The sequence below is a fragment of the Phascolarctos cinereus genome, unplaced genomic scaffold (genome assembly GCF_003287225.1).
Source record: "Phascolarctos cinereus isolate Bilbo 61053 unplaced genomic scaffold, phaCin_HiC Scaffold_726;HRSCAF=1367, whole genome shotgun sequence".
In the NCBI taxonomy this organism is placed as follows: Eukaryota; Metazoa; Chordata; class Mammalia; order Diprotodontia; family Phascolarctidae; genus Phascolarctos; species Phascolarctos cinereus.
In genome coordinates, this window is record NW_027556098.1 from 230,912,350 (window position 1) to 230,935,020 (window position 22,671).

At 38.0% G+C, this 22,671-nt stretch overlaps 1 protein-coding gene and 1 pseudogene across 1 annotated transcript in view; one reads left to right on the forward strand and one right to left on the reverse strand.

Moving 5' to 3' along the window:
* The window catches only part of ITGB6 (integrin subunit beta 6), a 96,630-nt gene that overhangs the window by 40,850 nt on the left and 33,109 nt on the right, over positions 1-22,671 (forward strand). The window contains exons 9-11 of the mRNA XM_021004895.2: positions 9,452-9,541; positions 18,074-18,208; positions 18,491-18,908. Coding sequence (XP_020860554.1) covers positions 9,452-9,541; positions 18,074-18,208; positions 18,491-18,908 — 643 coding nt within the window. The remainder of the gene's footprint in view (positions 1-9,451; positions 9,542-18,073; positions 18,209-18,490; positions 18,909-22,671) is intronic.
* On the reverse strand, positions 99-554 carry LOC110220738 (large ribosomal subunit protein P1 pseudogene; annotated as a pseudogene).

The window sequence follows — 22,671 nt, forward strand, 5'->3', positions numbered from 1 at the left end:
GCTGAGAAAACAAACACAATCTAATAACAAACAAGAAACATTTTATTTTTTTTTGAGTTGAGTTAAGCTTTTTATTTAATGTTGCAAAAAATATTTAGTCAAAACAGACCAAAGCCCATGTCATCATCGGACTCCTCGGATTCTTCTTTTTTTGCTTCCTCTTTCTTCTTCTCCACAGCTGGGGCAGCTGTGCTAGCAGGAGTTGCCCCTCCAGCAGGGGCAGCACCACCAGCTGCTGGGGCAGGTCTACCAACTCCTACATTGCAGATGAGATTTGCAATGTTGACATTGGACAGGGCCTTTGCAAATAATACTGGCCAGAATGGCTCAACATTTACACCTGCTGCTTTAATGAGGGCATTGATTTTATCCTCCATGACTGTAACATCGTCGTAGTGCGGGATGAGGGCAGAGTAGATGCAAGCGAGCTCGGAGACGGCCATTTCAGCAGAAGGATGAAGAGAGACTTGTTTGTAGTGGTGCTAGTCACTGGATGAAGTGAGGAGTCACCCCAACTCGGCCTTAGCTTCCAAAGAAGAACCGAGCACCTTACAGACAACCGAAGAGAAAGAATATTTTATTTTTTAAAACGAGGAAGAAAAAGCAAATGAAAAAGACAGAAGTAGGGTTGGGAAATCTTATGAAATTGCAAAAGGAAATTGAAGAGATCAGCAGGCCCACAGGAAAATGCATCCCAGAATATCTAAGCCAGAAAAAGAGGCCTCAGAACCTGCTGAGTGGCATCATAGGGAGGTGGCCCCCACAGTACACCCATAAGCCATAATTAGGATAGTCCATGGACTGATAATTGAGAAAGGAGTGGTAGAAATTCAAGCCCAAGCACACTAGTTTGCATTTCTAATCAGCTTCTGTGCTATTGTTTACCAACCCCACGATTCCTAATTTCCAAGAATAATCTTCTAAAGACACAATGCTATAATTCATAACAGCCAGGCATGCAAAGTCTTCCTTCTCTACCATAAAACATGTTTAATCATGCTGATTTACAATAGCACTTTAGTGCTGTAATGAAAGAGAGGCATTTGATGCATAATATTTGAAGGAATCATAATGTTCCTGGAGATTTAAAGCATAATTTTTAACAGCATTAGACCAGGAAGCCAAATTGTCCATGTTTACAGATAATTATTTGAAATACTTTGGGGGAACCAACATCCAGAATTTAATTAATAGTTTTCTTCTACACAATTTTCAATGTTATCACTTGGCACTGCTACTAACTGCCAAGTCCTTTGTACCCTCACACTAGTGGTTATCAGCAAATGTGATTAATGTTAGCTCCTAGTTCTGATAACCTTCCGCCAAATGTGCCACATGAAAGGGAATAACTATGCCAAGAGAAGTAAATTGGCTTGACTTTACCAACATTCATAAGACCAGTTGGACCAGTGTCTTTGGAAAATATCCATTATACCTCTACTACTGCGGTTTACCATAAACTTATCAGGATGACAATTTCATACAACCCTTCGGGATCCATGCTCCTTTTGCTCAGAGACTTTAAGCTTCCCTTTGCCAGGGACTAAAAGCTACCTCCCATCTTCTCTTCTCCTAGGATCAATTAGATTTTTATACTCTCCAGCTTCTATGAGGATACCCAACATTAGCCCAAGATTCACATCTTATATTATTGCAGGGAATGGGCTTTTGGAATAGTGGGCAGGGGCCTGGATTTTGAACAAGAGAATCTGAGGCTTGAATCTCAGCTCTACTTTACTATCTCTGTGACCTTGGGCAAGTGACTATGGCCAACCTCTCTGTCCCTCAATTTCCTCATATGTCAAAGGAGGGACTAGATGACTTTCAATGTCTCTTCTGCCTAGAAATCTAGGATCATAGCCATATATATATTGGTAAAAATGTTTATTGCACACCTTCATCCAAGTGATATCTATTTGTCTGACACTTTGGAATATTGTCCACAGCCAAGAGATACTATTACTTCCTTTGGCGAAAAGTCAACAAATGTAATTCGACAAAGATTTATTAAGTATTTTATTATTATTAAGTTCCTACACCATGGCAGTTAGGCAGTACAGGGGATAGAGTGTGGGGCCAGGAATCAAGAAGACTCCTGAGTTCAAATCCAGCCTCAGATACTTACTAGCTATGTAAACCCTGAGCAAGTTATTTAACTCTGTTTGCCTCAGTTCCTCATCAGTAAAATGAGCTGGAGAAGGATATAACAAGCCACTCCAGAATCCGCCAAGAAAACCCTAAATGAGGTCATGAAAAGTCACACACCACTGAAAAATAACTGAACAACAACAACACCAAAGTCATGAAAGGCAATTGGGTGCTGGAGGAAAAAAAAACACAAAAATGAAAAATTTTCCTTAGCCTCTAGGATTTCACATTCTACTTTAAGGATATGATTCGTATACAGACAAGTAAATTCCAGATAATTTGAGGAGAGAATAATAACCATCTGGGGAGATCAGGAAAGGTTTTAAGAGAGAAACAGTACTTGGGCTGTACCTTGAGGAAAATGGTGGAGGTTGTGCATTCTAGGGGTGGGGAATGGCCTATGTAAAAGCACCAGCAGAGAGAAGGGAAATGGAATGCCAAGTTCAGAGAAAAAGCAGTAGGCCAGTTTGTTTGAAATTGTGAGTGCATGAAGAGAAGTAATTTGAAATAAATCTTGAAAGGTGGGAAAGGGGGCAGGGAGGAAGAGACAGATTGTGGAGGTCTTTCAGCAACAACCTGTGAAGTTTATATCTTATTGCAGAAGCAACATTGAAGATTTTTGAGAAGAGAAATGGTGTGGTCCGACTTGCGTCTAACGGATATTAATTTTATAACTACGCGGAGGATGTACTAGACAGGGAGAAGAAAGAGGAGACATAATACAACGACAACAATAATTAGCATTTGCATAGCATCTACTATGTGCCAGGCACTGTGCTAAGGATGCTTTACAAATATCTCCTTTTATCTGCACAACAACCTTAGGAAATAGCTGCCGTTTTTTATCCCTCCTTTATGGGAAACTAATGCTGAGAGAGGTTAAATGACTTACCCAGAGTCATGTAGCTATTAAGTGTCTGAGACTGGATTTGAACTCAGGTCTTCCTGACTGCAGGCCCAGGGCTGTTCCTCTTAGCTGTCTAACCTAGGGTGAATGGCTACATGAGTGGAGAGAAACAGGCAGAACTGGCGGTAGACTTGGCAAAGCTTGGCAATTGACTACATGTGGGAAAAGAGGGAGAGTGAAGACATAAAGATGGTTCCAAAGTTATGAACCTGTACCTGGAAAGATGATGGTGTCCTCAGTAGGAATAGTAAAGCTTAGAGCTGGAACAGGTTTAGTAGAGCTTGAGATTTCTAGGTCACAACCACGTAGAGATGTCTAGCAGGAAGTTGATAATATATGGCCAAAGTTCAGGAGAGAGGTTATGATTTTGTTGTTGTTGTTGTTTTTGCTTTTTGGTGAGGCAATTGGGGGTAAGTGACTTGCCCAGGGTCACACATCTAGTAAGTGTCAAGTGTCTGAGGTCGGATTTGAACTCAAGTCCTTCTGACTCCAAGGCCAAAGCTCTATCCACTATGCCACCCGCTGCCTCAAGAGGTTATTATTAACACTAATATTGTTCAATACAAGGACACTCCAAAGGTCTCTCTGAAGAACTTTGGAATTGATTGTATGATATGGGAGACACTGGCACAGGAGCACCCAGCATGCCGTGCCTTCATCAGAGAAGGTGCTGTGCTCTATAAACAAAGCAGGATTGAAGTGGCTCAAAAGAAAGCCAAGATGCACAGATTTAGAGAATCCAACATTGTTCACGTGAGCAATTTGTGCCCAACCTGTGGTAGAGCATTTTAAGCTTATATTGGTTTGATCAGGCACAGTCAGACACATTGTAACTTGACTCTAACATAGTGATATAATTTTGGTCCTCTTCAAGAAGGAAGGACAAGAACTAACCAATCAACCAACCAATATTATTCATAATAATAATAGCTAGCATTTATATAGTGCTTTAAGGTTTGCAAATATGCTCTTATTGTTTATTATTCAGTTATTTATTTAATTACCGTTATTATTCTATTTATTTATTATATAGTATATATAATTATATACTATGATATTATTAATTATTATTTAATTACTTAAATATTATTATTTTATTATATATTATATAATAGTGTATATATAACATATATACTATTATATACTATTATTATATTATATTAATTCTCATGACAACCATAGGACTTTCATTTTACGGAAGAGAAAACTGAGGCAGACAGAGGTTATGACTTACCCAGGGTAATACAGCTAGTAAGCACACAAGACTGGATTTGAACTCCATTCTTCCTGACTTTGGGTCTAGTGCTCTATCCACTGTACCAAGATTAGAGCTAAATGTAGAGCTAAATATATAGAGCTAAACATGGAAATCAGTGGTATAGAGATAATAATTGAACCCATAAATACTCTTGACCTCCTTAAGGAGATGATACAGAGAAAAAGAAAAAGTCCCAGCACAGAACTTTTGGAAGTCCCTAATGTGTCATGGATGAGAGTTGGGTAATAATCCAGAAAAAGTGACTGAGAAGAAAAAACTATACAAATAGGAGAAGCGAGGGAGCAGTGTCATAGAAGGAAGGGAAAAGAGTCCAAAAGGAGAGGATGATGTAAGGTCAAAAGCTATAGAAAATTCAAGAAAGAGCAGGAATGAGAAAAGGTTATTGGATTCAGAAACTAACAAATCTTCAGTAGTCATGAAAAGAGCAATTTCTGTAAAATGGTGGGTTTGGAAGACACATTACCAGGGGGTAATAAATGAATAGGAACTAAAGAAAGAGAGGTAATGAGTGTAGAAAGCTTTTTTTAAAAAAAAAAATTGGTCATGAAAGGGAAGAGATATATAAAATCATGGCCTAAGAGGATAAGTCAAGGACTTACAGGCATTGGAAGGCATGGGCATATTTATAAGTAGCAGGGAGGAAGCTGAGGGATTCAAGGACAGAGGACAAAGTACAGATGTGAACTTGTGGACTATATGGTTAAGATTTTGTTGGGAAAAAAGTGAGGCCAGAGCAGAGAGGGAAGTGTTGCCTGTAGGCATGGCAACGACTCTAACTCTTCTTGGGTTCTCTTTCCCTGGGCTGGGGTCGGCTTGCTCACTTCACTCGTTCTTACTTCAGCAAGCTGAGGTGGTTACTCAGAGGAATGACCATGAACTACTACTCTACTGAGAATTATCCCAGGGCCCAAGGAGTAACTTCTGCATGCTACTATAACAATCCGACCCAAGATGCTGTATTTTAAAATGTTAAAGGCTCATTGCAAATCAGCCACACTCGATGTTAATCAAAATTTTGCTGAAAATACAAAGAAAAGACATAATATTTACGTAATATTCCACCAACAAATTTCACTTACATTCTCCCACCAATGTCCATAGGGAGAGTGAGCACATACTTAAAGTCATGTAGTTATGAAGGGGGAATAAAGGGAATTCATGTAGCCAGGGAAACTCACAGTTCTGCCAATTGTAGACTTAGTGTCTTTTTTCTGTCTCTGCAACTGTTAATGAAAGCTCTTTGATATACATATCTTCTGTGTTTAACAGTTCTTAGTGAATATCTCACAGGCCAAAACATTTCAGCTAGGCAACTCTATCCACTGAGAATCTTGTCTAATTCTCTGCTTCCAAGCTATTTCTCTTCTCTACTGAGCTTATCTCCTTAGCAGAAACTGTGGTATTAATCAGTCTCAGTTTCAGGCTTAACTTATGCCTTCAAGTCAAGTAATATTATACTCTTTTCAGAAAAGACAATGACCTTTATCCAAAAACAAAAACAAAAAACAAAACAAAACAAAAAACAAAACAAAACAAAAAACCCTACCCTTTATCCTGGTATCTCCAACACTGCTACTTTGCAGAATTCTTTTCCTTCTCCACCTGTCAGCAACAATGGGTGGCAACACAAAGATGTATCTTCTATCTTTTCTTTTCTCTTCTCTTCTTCTCAGCAAATAATAATAAAAAACAGAGTATGCTCTCCATATTTCTTCTTCTGAGCAGCAATTGGCAGAGAGGGAACTAGAGTTTCTCATTGGACAACCAATATGCCTAGCAACAAGTGATAATCCAGAGACAAAATTACATTCTCTCTCTAATATAGTTCTAAAATGTGCCCTTTCACCTATTTCCCTTCTTCCTTGGTTCAGCATCTAGGTCCTTTCTATATTCTTAGCTTATAGTTAGTACTAAGTTCTCATATTGTCTATAATCAGGTAAATTAAATTTGTCCCATTATCACAGAACAATTCTGACATCTAAGCTTCCCCAGTTATGAGCCTAAAAGTTCTCCTGTTTTTTGTATTCAAATCAATAAAGGAGATTGTGTTATCCATTTACTTCAGTATTCTACAGCCTGTCATATTCAATGCTATCTCAGAGTATTTAAGTTTCATTTAATTTAGTAACTGCTTCTCTAAGGCAGATCAGTAGACCTATGCCCTAGATAAGTGAATTTATCAACTGTTTCTCCATAGAACCTGAAGGAGGCTTATGTCCCAGGCAATTGAACTGCCAAGGGTCAAGCCCTTAAATGAAGATTTGACTATAGGTCACAATGATAATAATTTTAGGAGGAGACAGATAGGAGGAGATATTGAAGGATAGCATGTTATGACAAAAGAGGAATTTCAGAGTTCTGGCTGGGGGGGGGAGAAATGAGAGTAGAGCAGTTATGGTTGATGGTGAAATCAAGGATATAGATATACCTATATGTGGCAGAGGTGGAGTGAAAGTGTAGGTTAGGGAAGTGTGAGGTAAGAAGCCAGGGTGTTAGTGGGGCTATGAACATGTATATTGAAGACCTCTAATATAAGGACAAAGATTGGAGTAGATGGAAATCTATGGGGTAGGTGTGATCTATGTACTGCTTGGCTCGAGGAAATTATGACAATGACCTGGGAGTCAGTAATTCAATTCAATTCACCCAACATTTATTAAGCACCTATTGTGTTTAAGGCACTGTGCTACAAAAAAAATAAGCAACACAGAACATGTCCTTGAGGAGCTTATAGTCCACTTGGGCAATTACAATGCAGGTATATATAAAACATGGTAGAGAAGAAAGTTAACTGCCTCTGTAATTAAAGGACCTAGGTTCAAATTCTCTGGTGCTTACTACCTGCGTAACTTTGGGGAAGTCAATTTCCTCATCTATACAATATATGTTAGAATACATAGAGGATATATTGAGCACAGCAGTGTGTTCATCGAGGGCTACAAATAAAATCAAGCAAGATAGTCACTGCCCTGGGAAAGCTTACATATAATTGGGAATAACCTCTGTGATCTCCAATCTAAGAAAACTGGGCAGAAAAAGCGCTAAGAGAGATGAGCAGGAAAGTTTTCACACAGGTGTGGCAAATGAGCTGAAGATTCTGAGATACTGAGAATTGGGAGAAAATTCCAGGCATGGGCAAAGCCTTATACAAATGATAGGGATGGAAGATAAAGTGCTAAGGTTAGAAAGCAGTTAGTAATCAAATGAGCCTTGACTTGACTACAACATAGAGTTCATGATAGGAAGCAATATGCAAAGCCAATAAAAGTCATATAGTTGTTGTCCGACATGACCCATGATGTAAAAACACTATCTGTGGCTTGGTTCACATTATCACTGCAATACCTCCACTTATGCAGAGGCCAGATTTCTGGCAATCTCAATGCTTGAGATCACATCTGTATTCCTACAAGTAAATGAAACATCCTTCTGAATGGTGAAATATATGACAAAACCCATGCACTACCCAGCTCACACACTTTACAATAGGAAAAGCCCCTCATTCCACTCAAAGACTATTTGCTCTATCTTATGTACTATTCTAACAAGATCAATTATCTGGATTTTAGATATCAGAAATAATTAATAGCCCATACTTATATAGCTTAATAGGCTTGCAAGATGTCTTCCTCACAACTACATGAAGTATACAGTTAAAATAGCTAGTGCACATAGGGCTTTAAGACTTGTAAAGTACTCTACATGCATTACCTCATTTGAACCTCACAACAACTTTGTGAGAAACATGCTACAAGAATTATTGTTCCCATTTTATAGATGAAGAAAGGAAGGCTTAGAGAGCAGCCACTTGTCCATGTCCACACAGGCAATAAATGTAGGTATCAGAATTTGAACTTTAACTTCTTGATTCTGCACTGAACACTATTGACTGTTTCAATGGCTAGGTATTATTTCCACAGGAACAGCCAGGTGGCATGGTGGATAGAGTGCTGGGCCTGGAGTCACGAAGACTCATCTTCTTGAGTTCAAATATGGCCTCAGACATTAGCTATGTGACCTTGGGCAAGTCACATAAACCGGTTTACCTCAGTTTCCTAATCTATAAAACGATCTGGAAAAGGAAATGGCAAACCACTCCAGGATCTTTGCTAAGAAAACCCCAAATGGGGTCATGAAGAGTCAGACATGAATGAAAATGACTGAACAAATTATTTCCACATCATACATGAGAACACTGAAGTTGAGAGGGTCAAATGACATAACTACTTACCAAATGAATAGGTCAACCTGGACTCAAACACAGGTCTTCTGTCTCTAAGGCCAGTGGTCTTTCCACTATACCACACTGCTTCTCACCCAAATTAGAAGGTGACAGTAATAGGTAGCAAAAAGATGGCTGTCAGTTATCACTGACAGCCCTGAGAAGAGACAGTTAACTTGCTAACTACAAGGGATGAAACCAAAAGCTATACAGTTATGCTGAAGAGTGAGCAACATAGAGGCCATTAAGTTCAAGAGCAAACATACCTTTATACCTCAATAACCTCTGAGACTTATGATATTGCTCCTATGTTCTGAAATCAACCACAGTAGGCCACAGAGGAGGGATGCACCAGAGTTTATCAATTGAAGCTACCCAAGTAATTCATCCTTTTTAAGGGCAACCAAGAGATTGGTCATTAAGATCTAGGAACTCTTCTGGCCTGGTCAATTTGCTTATTTGCCTTAGTTTCCTTAATTATAAAACTAAGAGAAATAATGTCAACTAAGCAAGCAAAGACTTATAGGAAAAGAAATACTTTGGGCTTCTTGGGAAAATATGAGTTCAATGAATTCAGACTATTAGTTTTATTGCTGTTATTGTTATTACAAGTCATGACTCCTTTCCTGTTACAGAAGTTTAGCCTTTGACTAAGCTAACCACAGAACCTTTAGATTTCCCCAAGGGCAGCTCTGGCCAATACACTTCCCATTTGAATACAGGAAGCAGCATGCATGGCTTGGGCTACAGTTTCAATGGAAATGTTCATTCATTATCTGGAGCTCGTTTTCACTGACCAGTTGAATAGAGGTGATCAAAGCCAGAAAGTTGAACCACGTGTTTCTCGATTACCATTGGGCAAACAAAGACATTTTTATTCTTCTTTGTTTACAGAATTATGCCAAACTTATTCCTGGAGCTACAGTAGGGCTTCTTCAGAAAGACTCTGGAAACATCCTTCAGTTGATCATTGCAGCATACAAGGTATGGTACCTCACAGTCTCTACATTGTGTGTGTATGTGTGTGTGTGTGTGTGTGTGTGTGTGTGTGTGTGTGTGTGTGTGTGTGTTTTAAAGCTAAGCTATGTTTTCATGCCACTGAATGGCCTCTATCATGAATGCCCAAAGTTGGAAGGTATACAGGGTGCTTTTGTTTTCATCTTTTTATTTAACTGAATACCTATCCTTCCTAAAAGGTAGAACACAGAACACATAGTCACACACACACACACACACACACACACATACACACTCATATGTCTGGTCCTATAGTTGTAGTTGTTCACAAAATAGTAGCCAACCACAAAACACTATCATTGTGAAATTCTTTCCCCTCCTGTAACTGTGTGCTGTGTGAGTCAATTATAATACCCCTCCAAGGCTATTGTAATGGCTCTAAATAAAAGGGGAAACTACAGATAAAAAATGGAGGCAATTTGTGGAGAAATAATCGTGCATAGCGTAGTAACGCAATAGAATGCCTAAAGATCCAACATAGGCATGGGAGAGGCGGTGTGGTTTGTTTGTTGTTGTTGTCGTTTTTGATGCAATAAATTGACAATCCTTTGCTACATTAGAATGTTGCTCATTCAGAACCAAGAGAACATTGTGCACTGTAATAGCACCATTGTGCAATGATCAACTACAATTGACTTAGCTCTTCTCTGTAATACAATAATCCAAGACGATTCCAAAAGATTCATGATGGAAAATTCTATCCACATCCAGAGAAAGAACTAAAGTCTGAATGCAGATCAAGGCATACTGTTTTCATTTTTTTATTTCCTGGGTTTTTTTGTGTGGCTTCTCCCTGTTGTTCTATTTCTTCTTTCACAACATAACTAATGTGGAAATGTGTCTATATGATTACACATGTATAACCTAAATCAGATTGTTTGCCGTCCATGGGAGAGAGGGAAGGAGAAAAATTTGAAGCTCAAAATCTTATAAAAAATGAATGTTGAAAAAATGTAATTGGAAATATAAAATAACATTTACCAAAAAAAATTTTTTTCAAAAAAAAGTTGCTCATTACCTTTAACCTAGCATTTCCAAATGGACCTTTAAAAAAAAAAACACCAAAAGCAAACCAGTGAAACCCCTGTTCTAGATTCTGCTGTCTGAAACCAGGGGAGATTTCCATTGGTTTTATAGGCATACAATTATTGAACTAGATTTTGTGAACCTGGGAATAGAATTTCTCCCTTCACTGAAGGCACACACCAGTTTACTAGCTATAGTTTTGATTTTTAAGGCTTGGTTTCATGATTTAAAAGAAAGAAGTACAGATATCTGATGAGTGTCCTTCCATTTATTTTCTTCCACAAATTTTTTCCTTATCTTTCTTTTTTGGAGAAAAAAATGAAAAATTACACACATGAAAAAGGTAGGTCTTCTAATCCTGGAGAAGGAAGTGTATAAAGAGATTATCAAAACTTACTGTCTCACAAATAGCTTGGTTTTACAATTTTTGACATTATAAAATTAACAGCTAATGAACCATACCCAGCAATTTAGCTAAACTACTCCCCCCTACACAATCCACTCCCAGTTCAAAATAGATGTTGAACAGTCATTCATTCTGAAATATCTCCTTCCAACAAAGAATTAAACACAAATTTGTCTTTTTGGTTAAAGTAGAATGCAGTTTTAGGGCTTACACTGCCATCCTTTGAAATTTCAGTTCACTTGGCTCACATCAAAAATTTATCACCACATTAGCTCAGGCTTGAAATTCTTCCAGTCAGGAAAGCCAGTCAACAACAACACTATAAAAACCTCCTCTGCCCATACAGAAATTAAAATTTTAATGTGTAGAATCTAATAAAAAACACAAGGTGATCCTTTACTGAATGAGAACACACTCCAATTAGTTTACCCCAGCATTTTCAAATTAGTTTGCTTTTAAAATCTTCAAAGGATTTAAGGAAATTGGGAAAGATAATTGAAGGAAATTGTTGTAAGATATTCTCATATTCCTTCTTCCCCAAGTCTGATTCAAGGCCTACTCCAATCATGCCCCTGCTTGCTTTAACAAAGGTTAAGTTCTATACTAAGATTCTGTGTGTGTGTGTGTGTGTGTGTGTGTGTGTGTGTGTGTGTTTTATGATCTGAAAATGCAAGGGTAGTTGAAATAAAAATTGTTGATCATTTGAATTAAACCCCCATTTTATTCAAATATTCTCAAGTACAAATAAGCAGATACACTGTAGAAGGTTTAGAATTGTTATTGAACCACTGGAACTCAAGACAATCATAAATCATAAAAAAGTAAGGACAATTATAAATTGGGAAATAAATCTTAGAAGAGGCTAAAATTATTTTTCTTTTCTAAATATTCATAAAATTTTTTCAATTAACAAACTTTTTTTCTCTCCCACTTCTATCCCATTGGAGAAGAAAAATAAAATCCTTTTAAATATGCATGGTTTAGCTAAATAATTTTCCACCTGTCCTTGTTCAAAACTCTATGTGTCATTCTGTATATTGAGTCCATCCCCTCTCTGACATGAATTGTTCATCATTGGTCCTCTGGAAATCACAGTTGGCTATTGCCTTAATCAGAGTTTTTAAATCTCTTAAAATTGCTTTTACATTGTTTTTGTTATTGTTCTCCTAGTTCTTCTCACTTCACTCTGCATCAGTTCATACAAATCTTCCCAGGTTTGTCAGAAATTTTCTCTTTCATCATTTATTACAGCACAACAGTACTTTATTACATTCACATGCCATAATTTCTTCAGCCATTTCCTAATTGACAGGCACTCCTTTACCTTCTGGTTTCAAATTATTGTTCTAATCTTTTGTTGATTTTGGTGTTAAAAGAGGCAATGTGGCCCAATGGATAGAATAATGGATATGGAGTCAGATCTGGTTCTGACATTTATATGCTTTATGACCATAGATTAACACTTCCAAAGAAACATGAATGAAAGAAACTTCTGATGCCATGTAGTCCACACACATGCTCATTTTACAAATGAGGAAACAGGCCCAGGGAAGTGAATAGAATTTTCCCAAAACCAAACATGTAGGAAGCATAAAAGAAGAATTTTAACTCAGATGCTTAGATTATAGAGCCAGTGTTCTTTCTACTATCCCAATTTCCCTGAATTTCAGATTATTTCCTCAGATTATAAATCATAAATGTATTACATCTGCCTCTATAGAGGGGATAATTATCCTGGAAAAAAAATCAGATCTTGAGCTGAAAAGGACCTCAGGATCAATCTAACTCAGTTTCCTTATGTGACAGATAAGGAAACTGAAGTACGGGGAGAAGTCATAGAGGTAAGGAGCAATCAGAGGTAGAATTTGAACCTAGTTTCAAATCCATTCCTCTTCCTGCTGGCTTAACTTCTCTAATCCTCAGGAAATCCTTTAAAGACTGTGTTATACATGGATTGCAACTAAGTCAGTGGAAGGAATTCTTACTCTGACAAAATTGCAGATTCCTAATGTATTTTAAGCTAAACTTTGAGGCAGCTAGGTTGCATAATGGATGTAGCCATGGACCCATAATTAGGAAAATGAGTTCAAATCCAGCCTCAGAAACCAATCATGCAACTATAGGCAAGTCACTTAACCCCTGTCTGCCTCGATTTCTTTGTCTATAACATGAGGATAATAGCATTTACCTCGTAGGGTTGTTGTAAAGCTCAAATGAGATAATTTTTGTAAAGTGATTTGCAAACTTTAATGGGCTATATAAATACTATATTTATTATCTAGAAAAGGTAGGTGGTGCAGTGGATAGAGTGCTATACTTAGAGTCATCTTCCAGAATTCCAATCTGGCCTCAGACACATACAGGCTGTGTGATACTGGACAAGTCACTTAACCCTGTTTGCCTAAGTTTCCTCATCTGTAAAATGAGTTGGAGAAGGAAATGGCAAACCACTCCAGTATCTCTGCCAAGAAAAGCCCAAAAATGGAGTCACAAAGAGTCAGATATGACTAAACAAAAATTATCTTAAAGGCTATTTCAAAATCGGGGCCTTAGTTTCTTGTCTTTGCTTTAGCCCAAATATTACCTCAATTGCTATGCCTCAATCTTCTTTACAATCTAAAGTAAAAATAGAAGCCACACAGTGCTAATAAATAAAATGCATTCCAGCTCACCAAAAAAGACTTATGATATTCTAAAAGATCTGAGGTATTTCATTTATTGTTAGAATTCTATGAGGTGAACTTTAAAATCAGCAGCATTCCACTATGTCAAAGTGATAATCAGATTTAAACATTAGACAAGCATTCATCTGGATGAACACTGAGGACATCAGGGAGCAGGTCCTTAGGGCAGTTACCAGTGACCTCGTTCTGTGGTGATGTTAAAAGTTCTGAAGATTTTTTTTTTTGGTTCATGTGAAATTTAGATTAAAATACCCTCCATGAAATTTGCAAAAAAAATTAAATATGTTCTATTCCAATGACTCTATGATGAGATTTCCTTCTTTTTCATGAATCCTTTGCTCCTTCAATTTCTGTGCTTGAAACTAAATTGATTAGGAAAACATAATTGGTTTAAAATTTTTTTAAGGCATGAGGGAGCTTGCCTTGGAGTCAGGAGTACCCAGATTCAAGTGGCCCCCTCTGCCACATGTTGGCTGTATGATCCTGGGCAAGTCACATGACTTTTCACTGCCCCAGGCAGTTCTCTAAGACTATAATTTTTAGAGTACTATTATGAGTGTATTAATCATTGAAATCAGAGAGATGGTAAGAGACAGAAACAGAGAAGGACAGAGACAGAAAGGGAGAGGGAGACAGAGAAATCAGTATGGAACATTTATTTTTGCAAATTTTGTAGAGAATATTTTATTCTAAATTTCACATGGGCCAACAAAATACCTTTAGAACATACAATATCATCACAAAACAAGGCCACTGCCCTCAAGAACCTTTGCAGGCATACCTTGGAGATATTGCAGATTCTGTTCCAGACCACCTCAATAAAGTGAATATCACAATAAAGTGAGTAAGGAGTGTTTTAGTTTCCCAGTGCATATAAAAGTTATGTTTACACAATACTGTAAGCTGTTAAGTGTGCAATAATATTATGTCTTAAAAAAAACTATGTATATACCTTAATTTAAAAATACTTTATTGCTTAAAAAAATGCTATCATCAGAGCCTTCAGTGGGTCATAATCTTTTTTCTGGCGGAAGGTCTTGCCCTGATGTTGATGGCCACTGACTGACCAAGATGGTGATTGCTGAAGGTTGGGGTGACTGTGGCAATTTCTTAAAATAAGACAACAATGAAGTTTGCCTCATCTATTGACTCTTCCTTTTATTTGAACACTTAATAACCCATTATAGGGTTATTAATTGACCTAATTTCAATATTGTTGTGCCTCAGGAAACAAGGAGGCCTGAGGGGAGAGAGAGAGAGATGGGGACTGACTGGTTGGTGGAACAGTCAGAACACACACAACATTTATCAATTAATTTCACAGTCTTACATGAGTGCACTTTGTGATGCCTCAAAACAATTACAACAGTAACATCAAAGATCACTGATCACAGATCATCGTATCAGATATAATAATAATGATAAAGTTTGAAATATTGAGAGAATTACCAAAATGTGACACAGAGACACAATATGAGAACATGCTGTTGGAAAAGTGGCACTGATAGACAAACCTTCGATTTATTAAACAAAAAAAAGCAGTGTAAAGCACAATAAAGCAAAGTGCAATAAAACAATGTATGCCTGTACTGATATTCTAAGTATGGAGAGACAGAGAGAGAGAGAGAGAGAGAGAGAGAGAGAGAGAGAGAGAGAGAGAGAGAGAGAGAGAGAGAGAGAGAGAAATGAATACATTAGAGAATTCAGAGAAACATGGAAAGATTTATGAGGGGCTCGTTGGCTAGAGTGTTAGTCTTGAAGTTAGGAAGACCAGCTTAGATCTTATCTCAGACACTTAATAGCTCTGGGACCCTGGGCAGTTACTTCATGCCTCAGTCTCCTTATCTGTAAACTGAGGGAATTGGACTTGATGGCTTATAAAGTACAGTCTTCGATCTTATGAAATAAATAGAATCAAAAGAACCAGAATATAGAATCATCACAACAGTGTGACTGGAAAGATCATTAAAAGGAAATTGAACTCTAAATAACTGTGGGAAAAACAACAAAAGTCTAGCACAACAGATTATGAAGTATACTGTACCCTGCCACAACAAAGTGGTAGGAGGTCACTAGGAAAAAATATTGTCTCCATTGTCAAATATAGTCACTATATCTACTCCTTTTTTTTGGCTTAATTGTTTTTCTTTCTCACAACAGGGTTTAATGGAATAGGTTAAATAACAAAAAAGTATCAAAACACATTTTAATAAAAAGGAAAAAAATTAAAAAGCAAAACTAAAGTGGAATGAGAATATTTATCAAGACTGAAAAAAGACTTTTAAATCTCTAATACATAGCACATTTTGAAAAAACCACCAGGTACTTGTCTATGGAAGGTGTTTTTGTTTGGGGCAAGATGAAAACAGGAAGGTGGAGAAATGTAGGATTTACCCAAATAAGTGAGGCTGGATCAAAGAATTAGGATATCACTCTGATGATGGAGCAGTGATAACCTGGAAAAATGTGAATTGTAATATGCATTTAAATGCCCCCCCCCAAAAAAAATCACAGAATAGCTATAGGGTTAATGTGGAAAGTGCTTAGAAAAAAATTTTGATGTGACAAAGGTTAAAGTAGAATGTCAAGCTATGATGGCATTCCATTGCTTATTAATGAAACCCTGCAAATAAGCTCCAGGGATTTCTTGCCCATATGACATGTAAATGTAAAATGAGCCATACCTATGCTATGACCCATCGCACCCAATTCAGTGACACACCTCTTATTACCACTCAGTAAATATTAACTGAATTGAATGGAGCAGCTCATGATGAGTGGTGGCACTAAAAGTTCAGTTTTAACTACAGCATGAATCACCTAGAACTTTTTTTTAAGAGGAGAGAAGGAAGAGTCAGAAATTCCCTGTATGGGAAACTCCCTAGTATGGAAATTCCCTACCCCAATGTTGACTAGTGGCTCTTCATGGTTCTAGAGGTTTACCTGGGGACCCGAGAAGTGAAGTGACTTGTCTGTGGCAAATCTTGTAGTTCATTGTGTCTAACTCACAGACCACAGCATGGTAGATTTTTCTGTCCTCCACTATTGCCTGCGGGTTTTTCTTGACAAAGGTACTGGGGTGGTTTGCCATTTCTTTCTCTAGTGGATCTTTTTTTTTTTTGTCAGAACTCTCCTGTCCATCTCGGGAAACCTTGTACAGCATAGCTCCTAATTTCATTGAACTATACAACCCCTTCTGCCATGACGAGGCAGTGATCCAGGAGGGGATGGCAAATACTGATTGATATGTGTCAAAGAGAGAAGTGAAGAGGAAAAGGGAACAATCATTTATTAAATGTTTGTTGTGTGACAAGGTGCTATGCAAAGCTCTCTACAAATATTGTCTCACTTAATCCTCTCAACAGTTCTGGGAGGTGGGTTATTTGTGTCCCCATTTTACAACTGAGGAACATGATTCAGACTGAAGTTAAATACTGCATTTCACCACATAATCATCGCAGATTTTATGCCCAATTTTTTTTTGCAAAAAAAGAGGGGTGCAACTATTATGTGAAGCTTTTAAAAATTGTGCTGGTATTACTTAAAAATCATTTATTACTAAACTGTCTCTGGTGTAAGATTAGGATACGTGGAATATTCATGAATATATGTTAAAATTAGGAAAATGCAAGTCTTAACATATCATGTGACTTACGGCAGCTTTGCCTGCCTGCCTGCCTGCTCCCCTTGCCTCTAGGGCTGCTCATTGGATTGAGTGACAATACTGTTAGTACTGCAGCACTCTAAATAAACCATGCAAGTTGGCTTGCAGAAATATACTGACAATGCACATGTGCTGAGAATTCTAGAAACTAGAATCACTGCTCACAATGTGCTCGCAATGCACAAGACATAAATGCATATCCATACACCTCTGTTTACCTTTTAACTGGCTTGATGAACAGAATTATACCATGTAACAGTTACACAATGAAAGGCTGTAAACCAAATTTTGGACTGAAAAAACCCACACAGGGTGCAACGACTATGTGGTGAAATATAGTAACTCACCCAGAGTCATACAACTAGTAACTGTCTGAGGCTGGAATTGAACTCCTGTCCTCCTGACTCCAGGATTAGCACTCTCTCCACTGAGCCACCTAATTGTCTCAAAAGGCAGGATTTGAATCCAGGTCTACCTGAGTATATGGCTTCCTCAATACACTGCCTCTCCTGCCCCCTCAGTACAATTAAGGGCTCAATAAAATATATGTGTATATATATATATATATATATATATATATATATATATAAAACTGATTGCTCTTGTGAATTTCTGAGGCCCACAGCCTGGTTTATTTAAGGCTCGGGCCCACAATTCAGTATTCATTTTTCTAGCTAAATTTTCAGCTCTCATACAGCTTTATTGTCTATTTCTCAAAGGAACTGCGCTCAGAAGTGGAACTGGAGGTGTTGGGAGATACAGAGGGACTCAGCCTATCATTCACTGCTATCTGTAATAATGGCACGTTCTTCCCAAACCAAAAAAAATGCTCTCACATAAAAGTGGGAGGCACAGTAAGTAAATTTTCAGTTTGAGAACTATTCTGATAAGTGAAAAATTAGCTTGAAATGCTGAAGCTGAACTTCTCCATCCAATGCCTTTAATTAATTTCTTTCAAGAAGTTCAAGAGTGTTTTCCAGGCAATAATTAAGACATGCTTGTTCTGTGCCATGTGTGTGTTTGCAAAGCTGATCCTTAAGTAGCACTTTGCTTCTGAAAATACGTTGGGGTTTTTTTTGGCGGGGATAAGGTGGGGAGAGACTGAAGAAGCAGATGATGAGTATTTTCTTTTCCAGGCAACATTCAATGTGACTGTAAGCTTATCAGCTTGTGAGAAAAGAAGCCGGCACATCACCATCAAGCCTGTGGGCCTGGCAGACGCCCTAGACATTGAGATTAGCCCCCAATGCAGCTGCAGCTGTCAAAAGGACATAGAAGTAAACAGTTTCAGGTGTAGCGGAGGAAATGGCTCTTTCCAGTGTGGGGTGTGCATTTGTAACCCTGGCTACATGGGTCCTCTCTGTGAATGCGATGAGAACGCCTTGAGTACTGACTCGTGTAGAGATGCCCTCGGTCATGCCTCCTGCAGTGGAAGGGGAGACTGCTACTGTGGCCAATGCATTTGCCACCTGTCTACATATGGACAGGTCTATGGGACCTACTGTGAATGTGACAATTTTTCCTGTGTGAGACATAAAGGATTGATATGTGGAGGTATGTTCCCTTTCAAGTTTTGTTTTATATATTTTGAAGATGTAAACTGTCAGAAATTTAAGTCAGTGTAACCCCAACACACTTAACCCAGTCCTCAGGACAAAGGAGCTGCCCAGTATGCCTGGATGGGTGGATTGGTTGACTGGATGGCTTCAAAACTGATCCATGGCAATCAGGCATTCTGGTTTTTACCCTACTCTACTCTTCCCTTCATCTTCTCTCTCTCTCTCTTTTTTGGTAGGCAATTGGGTTAAATGACTTGCCCAATGTCACACAGCTATTAAGTGCCAAGTGTCTGAGGCCGAATTTGAACTCAGGTCTTCCTGACTCCAGGGCCAGTGCTCTGTCCACTGCAGTACCTAGCTGCCCCCGTCTTCTCTTTTAACATTTCTCAATGCTTAAGCAGATAAAAGATTACATTGTCACATACCTGACTAATAATGATAATTTGAAAGACTATAACACTTTAGAGTTTGAAGGGTGCTTTGCATACATTTTATCTTTACAAAAATTCCATGAGGTAGGCAGCTCAAATATTATTACACTCATTTTACAGGTGAGGAAACCGAGGTTCATAAAAGGATAAGTGACTTCCCCAAGGTCACATGGGCAATGACTTCTGACTCTAGAACCAGTGCAAAAGAACCAATGTATGTGGTGCAGTGGATAATGTACCTGGCCTGCAGTCAGGAAGATTCATCTTCTTGAGTTCAAATCTGGCCTCAGACACTTAGTAGCTATGTGACCCCAGGCAAAGTCACTTAACCTTGTTTGCCTCAATTTCCTCATCATAAAATGAGCTGGAAAAGGAAATGGCAAACCACTCCAGCATCTTTGCCAAGAAAACTCCAAATGGGGTCACAAAGAGTCAGACACGCCTGAACACACACAAAAAGTATTATGTTAATGTACCCGTTGTTATTGTTATCATCATCATCAACTTCATTAAGACATCATTATTAGCCAACGATTGCAGAATTGTGAAATTGCAAGACACTAAATTCTTCCAGCTCCATCTTGGTCCTCTTGTCCAATCTCATATCTTATCCTTCAATCTCTACTTCCATCTAAGGAAGCAAGGACAACTGTTGGAACATAACCACAAAGAGAAAAGGATCAAGAGGTTATTCTCCTGAATTAAAAAACACAGGAGCTATTATATAAGGAAGGCTTGGCTGAAAATGACAATCTTAATAAAATAACACACTTCTGAGATCTACATGTAAAGTATGCTTTCAAAGCCCAGAAGTATAAAGTCTCCAGAAATTTTGAAATCATCAGGAAAAGAATCAAATCACATTTTTTCCTTCCCCAAAGGGACAGGGTAAGGGAACAATAGGAAATGTGAGAAAATGTAAAATATATGCAATACTATATGTAATAACTATTTGTAGTCCTCTCTGTAGAACTACATTTACTTTATAATTTTTAGAATATATAGCTGAAGTATCTACTACTTTGTGCTTGCCATATTACATTTTAAAATATATTTGATTCAGACAGTAGATGAAAATTCACTGCTTGAATTTTCCTTTTAAGGGTTTTAAAGTCTTGCTTTAAAATGGAGCTTTAGGCAACTGAACTAACTTTAAGGCATCTATTTTTGCCATTTTATGAGAGGCAGGCAAAATCTTAGAAACGAAAGACCATACTAACAGTATTATAAAACAAAGAAAGTCATGTTTTCTGATGATGTGTTGAGAAAATACAGAAGCGTTCCTTTTAAGAGGGAGAACTTCATGAGGGGATAGGTCCAATTCATTAAATACAACTTTTGTCTCCCATGGAATTTTGTTTAATTAGACATGGTAGCACATAGTGGGCACTTAATAAATGTGAAAGGAAAGAAGAATGGAAAAAAGGAAGGAAGGAAGGAAGGAAGGAAGGAAGGAAGGAAGGAAGGAAGGAAGGAAGGAAGGAAGGAAGGAAGGAAGGAAGGAAGGAGGGAAGGAAGGAGGGAAGGAAGGAGGGAAGGAAGGAAGGAAGGAGGGGAAGGAGGAAGGAAAGGAAGAAAGGAAAGAAAGAAGGAAAAAGAGAGGGAGAGAGGAAGGAAGGGAAGGGAAGGAAGGAAGGAAGGAAGGAAGGAAGGAAGGAAGGAAGGAAGGAAGGAAAGAAGGAAGGGAGGGAGGGAGGAAAGAAGGAGGGAAGGAAGGTAGGAAGGAGGGAAGGAAGGAAGGAAAGAAAGAAGGAAAAAGAGAGGGAGAGAGGAAGGAAGGGAGAGAGGGAAGAAGCAAGGAGGGAAGATTGGTTTTTATGTTTTGAACTACCATTGTCAGGATGTTACGTTTCTTCTAATACTATATTTTCATTATCTTCATGAACATGTAAAAAACTGAAGGTTTGCTTACATTGAGACAAGTTTCACCACTCATTCACAGGTTGGTTTATTTTTGCCTTATATGTGTAGAGGAATTTCTTTTTATTTTAATTAACCCTCAAAGGATATTACCATTCCTTCACCCCATCCTATCCCAAGCAAGTTAGACTTAAAGAGTTTCAGTGGTCATCATTTAATTCTTTAATTTTTTTTTTGTTTTGCTACTTGAAGATATCGGCCATAAATGAGTTGTTTATAAGGCATCCTTTGTTCTTCTACAGATAGATATTTAGGAGAGCATCACAATATTTTTAAGGAACTCTGTTACTTTCTGCCTTGGTGATCTTGGGCAAGTCACTCTTAGAACCTCAATTACCTCATTTGTAAAATGAAAAAGCTGGACTAGATGATCTTTAAGTTGCTTTTGAATCCAGGTCATAGGAAGTAGCATGTCAAAGTTTATCCATCATGATCTTTCATTCATGCTGCTTTGGTGCAATCTGCACTCTCAGTTGGCTCTGTCTTCTGTGGGACTTCACAAATTTTAAGCTTAAGACAACTGTTCGGTGAATCTGTTGTTCTTCCTTGACCCAATGCTTCTTTAAGATCTTGGTTGGGGTTTGGATATCAGAGCTCTGCAAATTGGCCCATCTATTTCGAAGTACAAAAGTATAGTCTTCTTGATTCTTCTTTAGACTTTCTAACATTCTTTCATCTTCTCCCTTAAAAAAAGGTTTGTTCAAAGAATTTCTCTACTGGAGAAATTGCCTTATGGCCTCAGTATTTCTTTTAAAAAGTTACTGACAATATGCATGTCTAGGTACTGAGAATGGTGTTGCAGAATACATTGCTATTGTAAGCACTTGGCCATTTTTTTCCCCATGATCTTCAGATGTTTACAAGCCACTGAAAGTGTCTTATATCCAGTTACATACAATATTTGGCTCTTTGAGATGTTCAGTGGGTAACCTTTTGTGATGGGTGCTGATCAACAAACATTTATTAATCACCTAGTGTATGCCAAGCACTATATTAGACCTTGGGGATACAAAAACAAAAATGAGACAATCCCAGCCCTCAAGTGACTTGAATTCTTTTGAATGATGTTACAGAAGTTCATAGGATCATAAAATCAGGGTGACATAAAAGTCCTCTAGCACAACCCCTCCTTTTAAAGGTGAGAAATTGAGGTCTAGAGAGTTGAAGTGACTTATATAAAGTCACATTGTAGTTGTTGTTTGTCCTTTGTTCTCGAAGAGGTCCACAGGCAGGAAATGAAATGACAAAGCCAGGATTCAAAGCTTGGGTTCTGACTCCCTAAATGACGCACTTATCCCTATGAGAATATCAAAACCAGTTATTTGCAATTTCTTCGTACTGGTCATTCCCATTACAGCCATTAAGGATTTTTTTTTGGGGGGGAGAGGCAATCAGGGTCGAGTGATT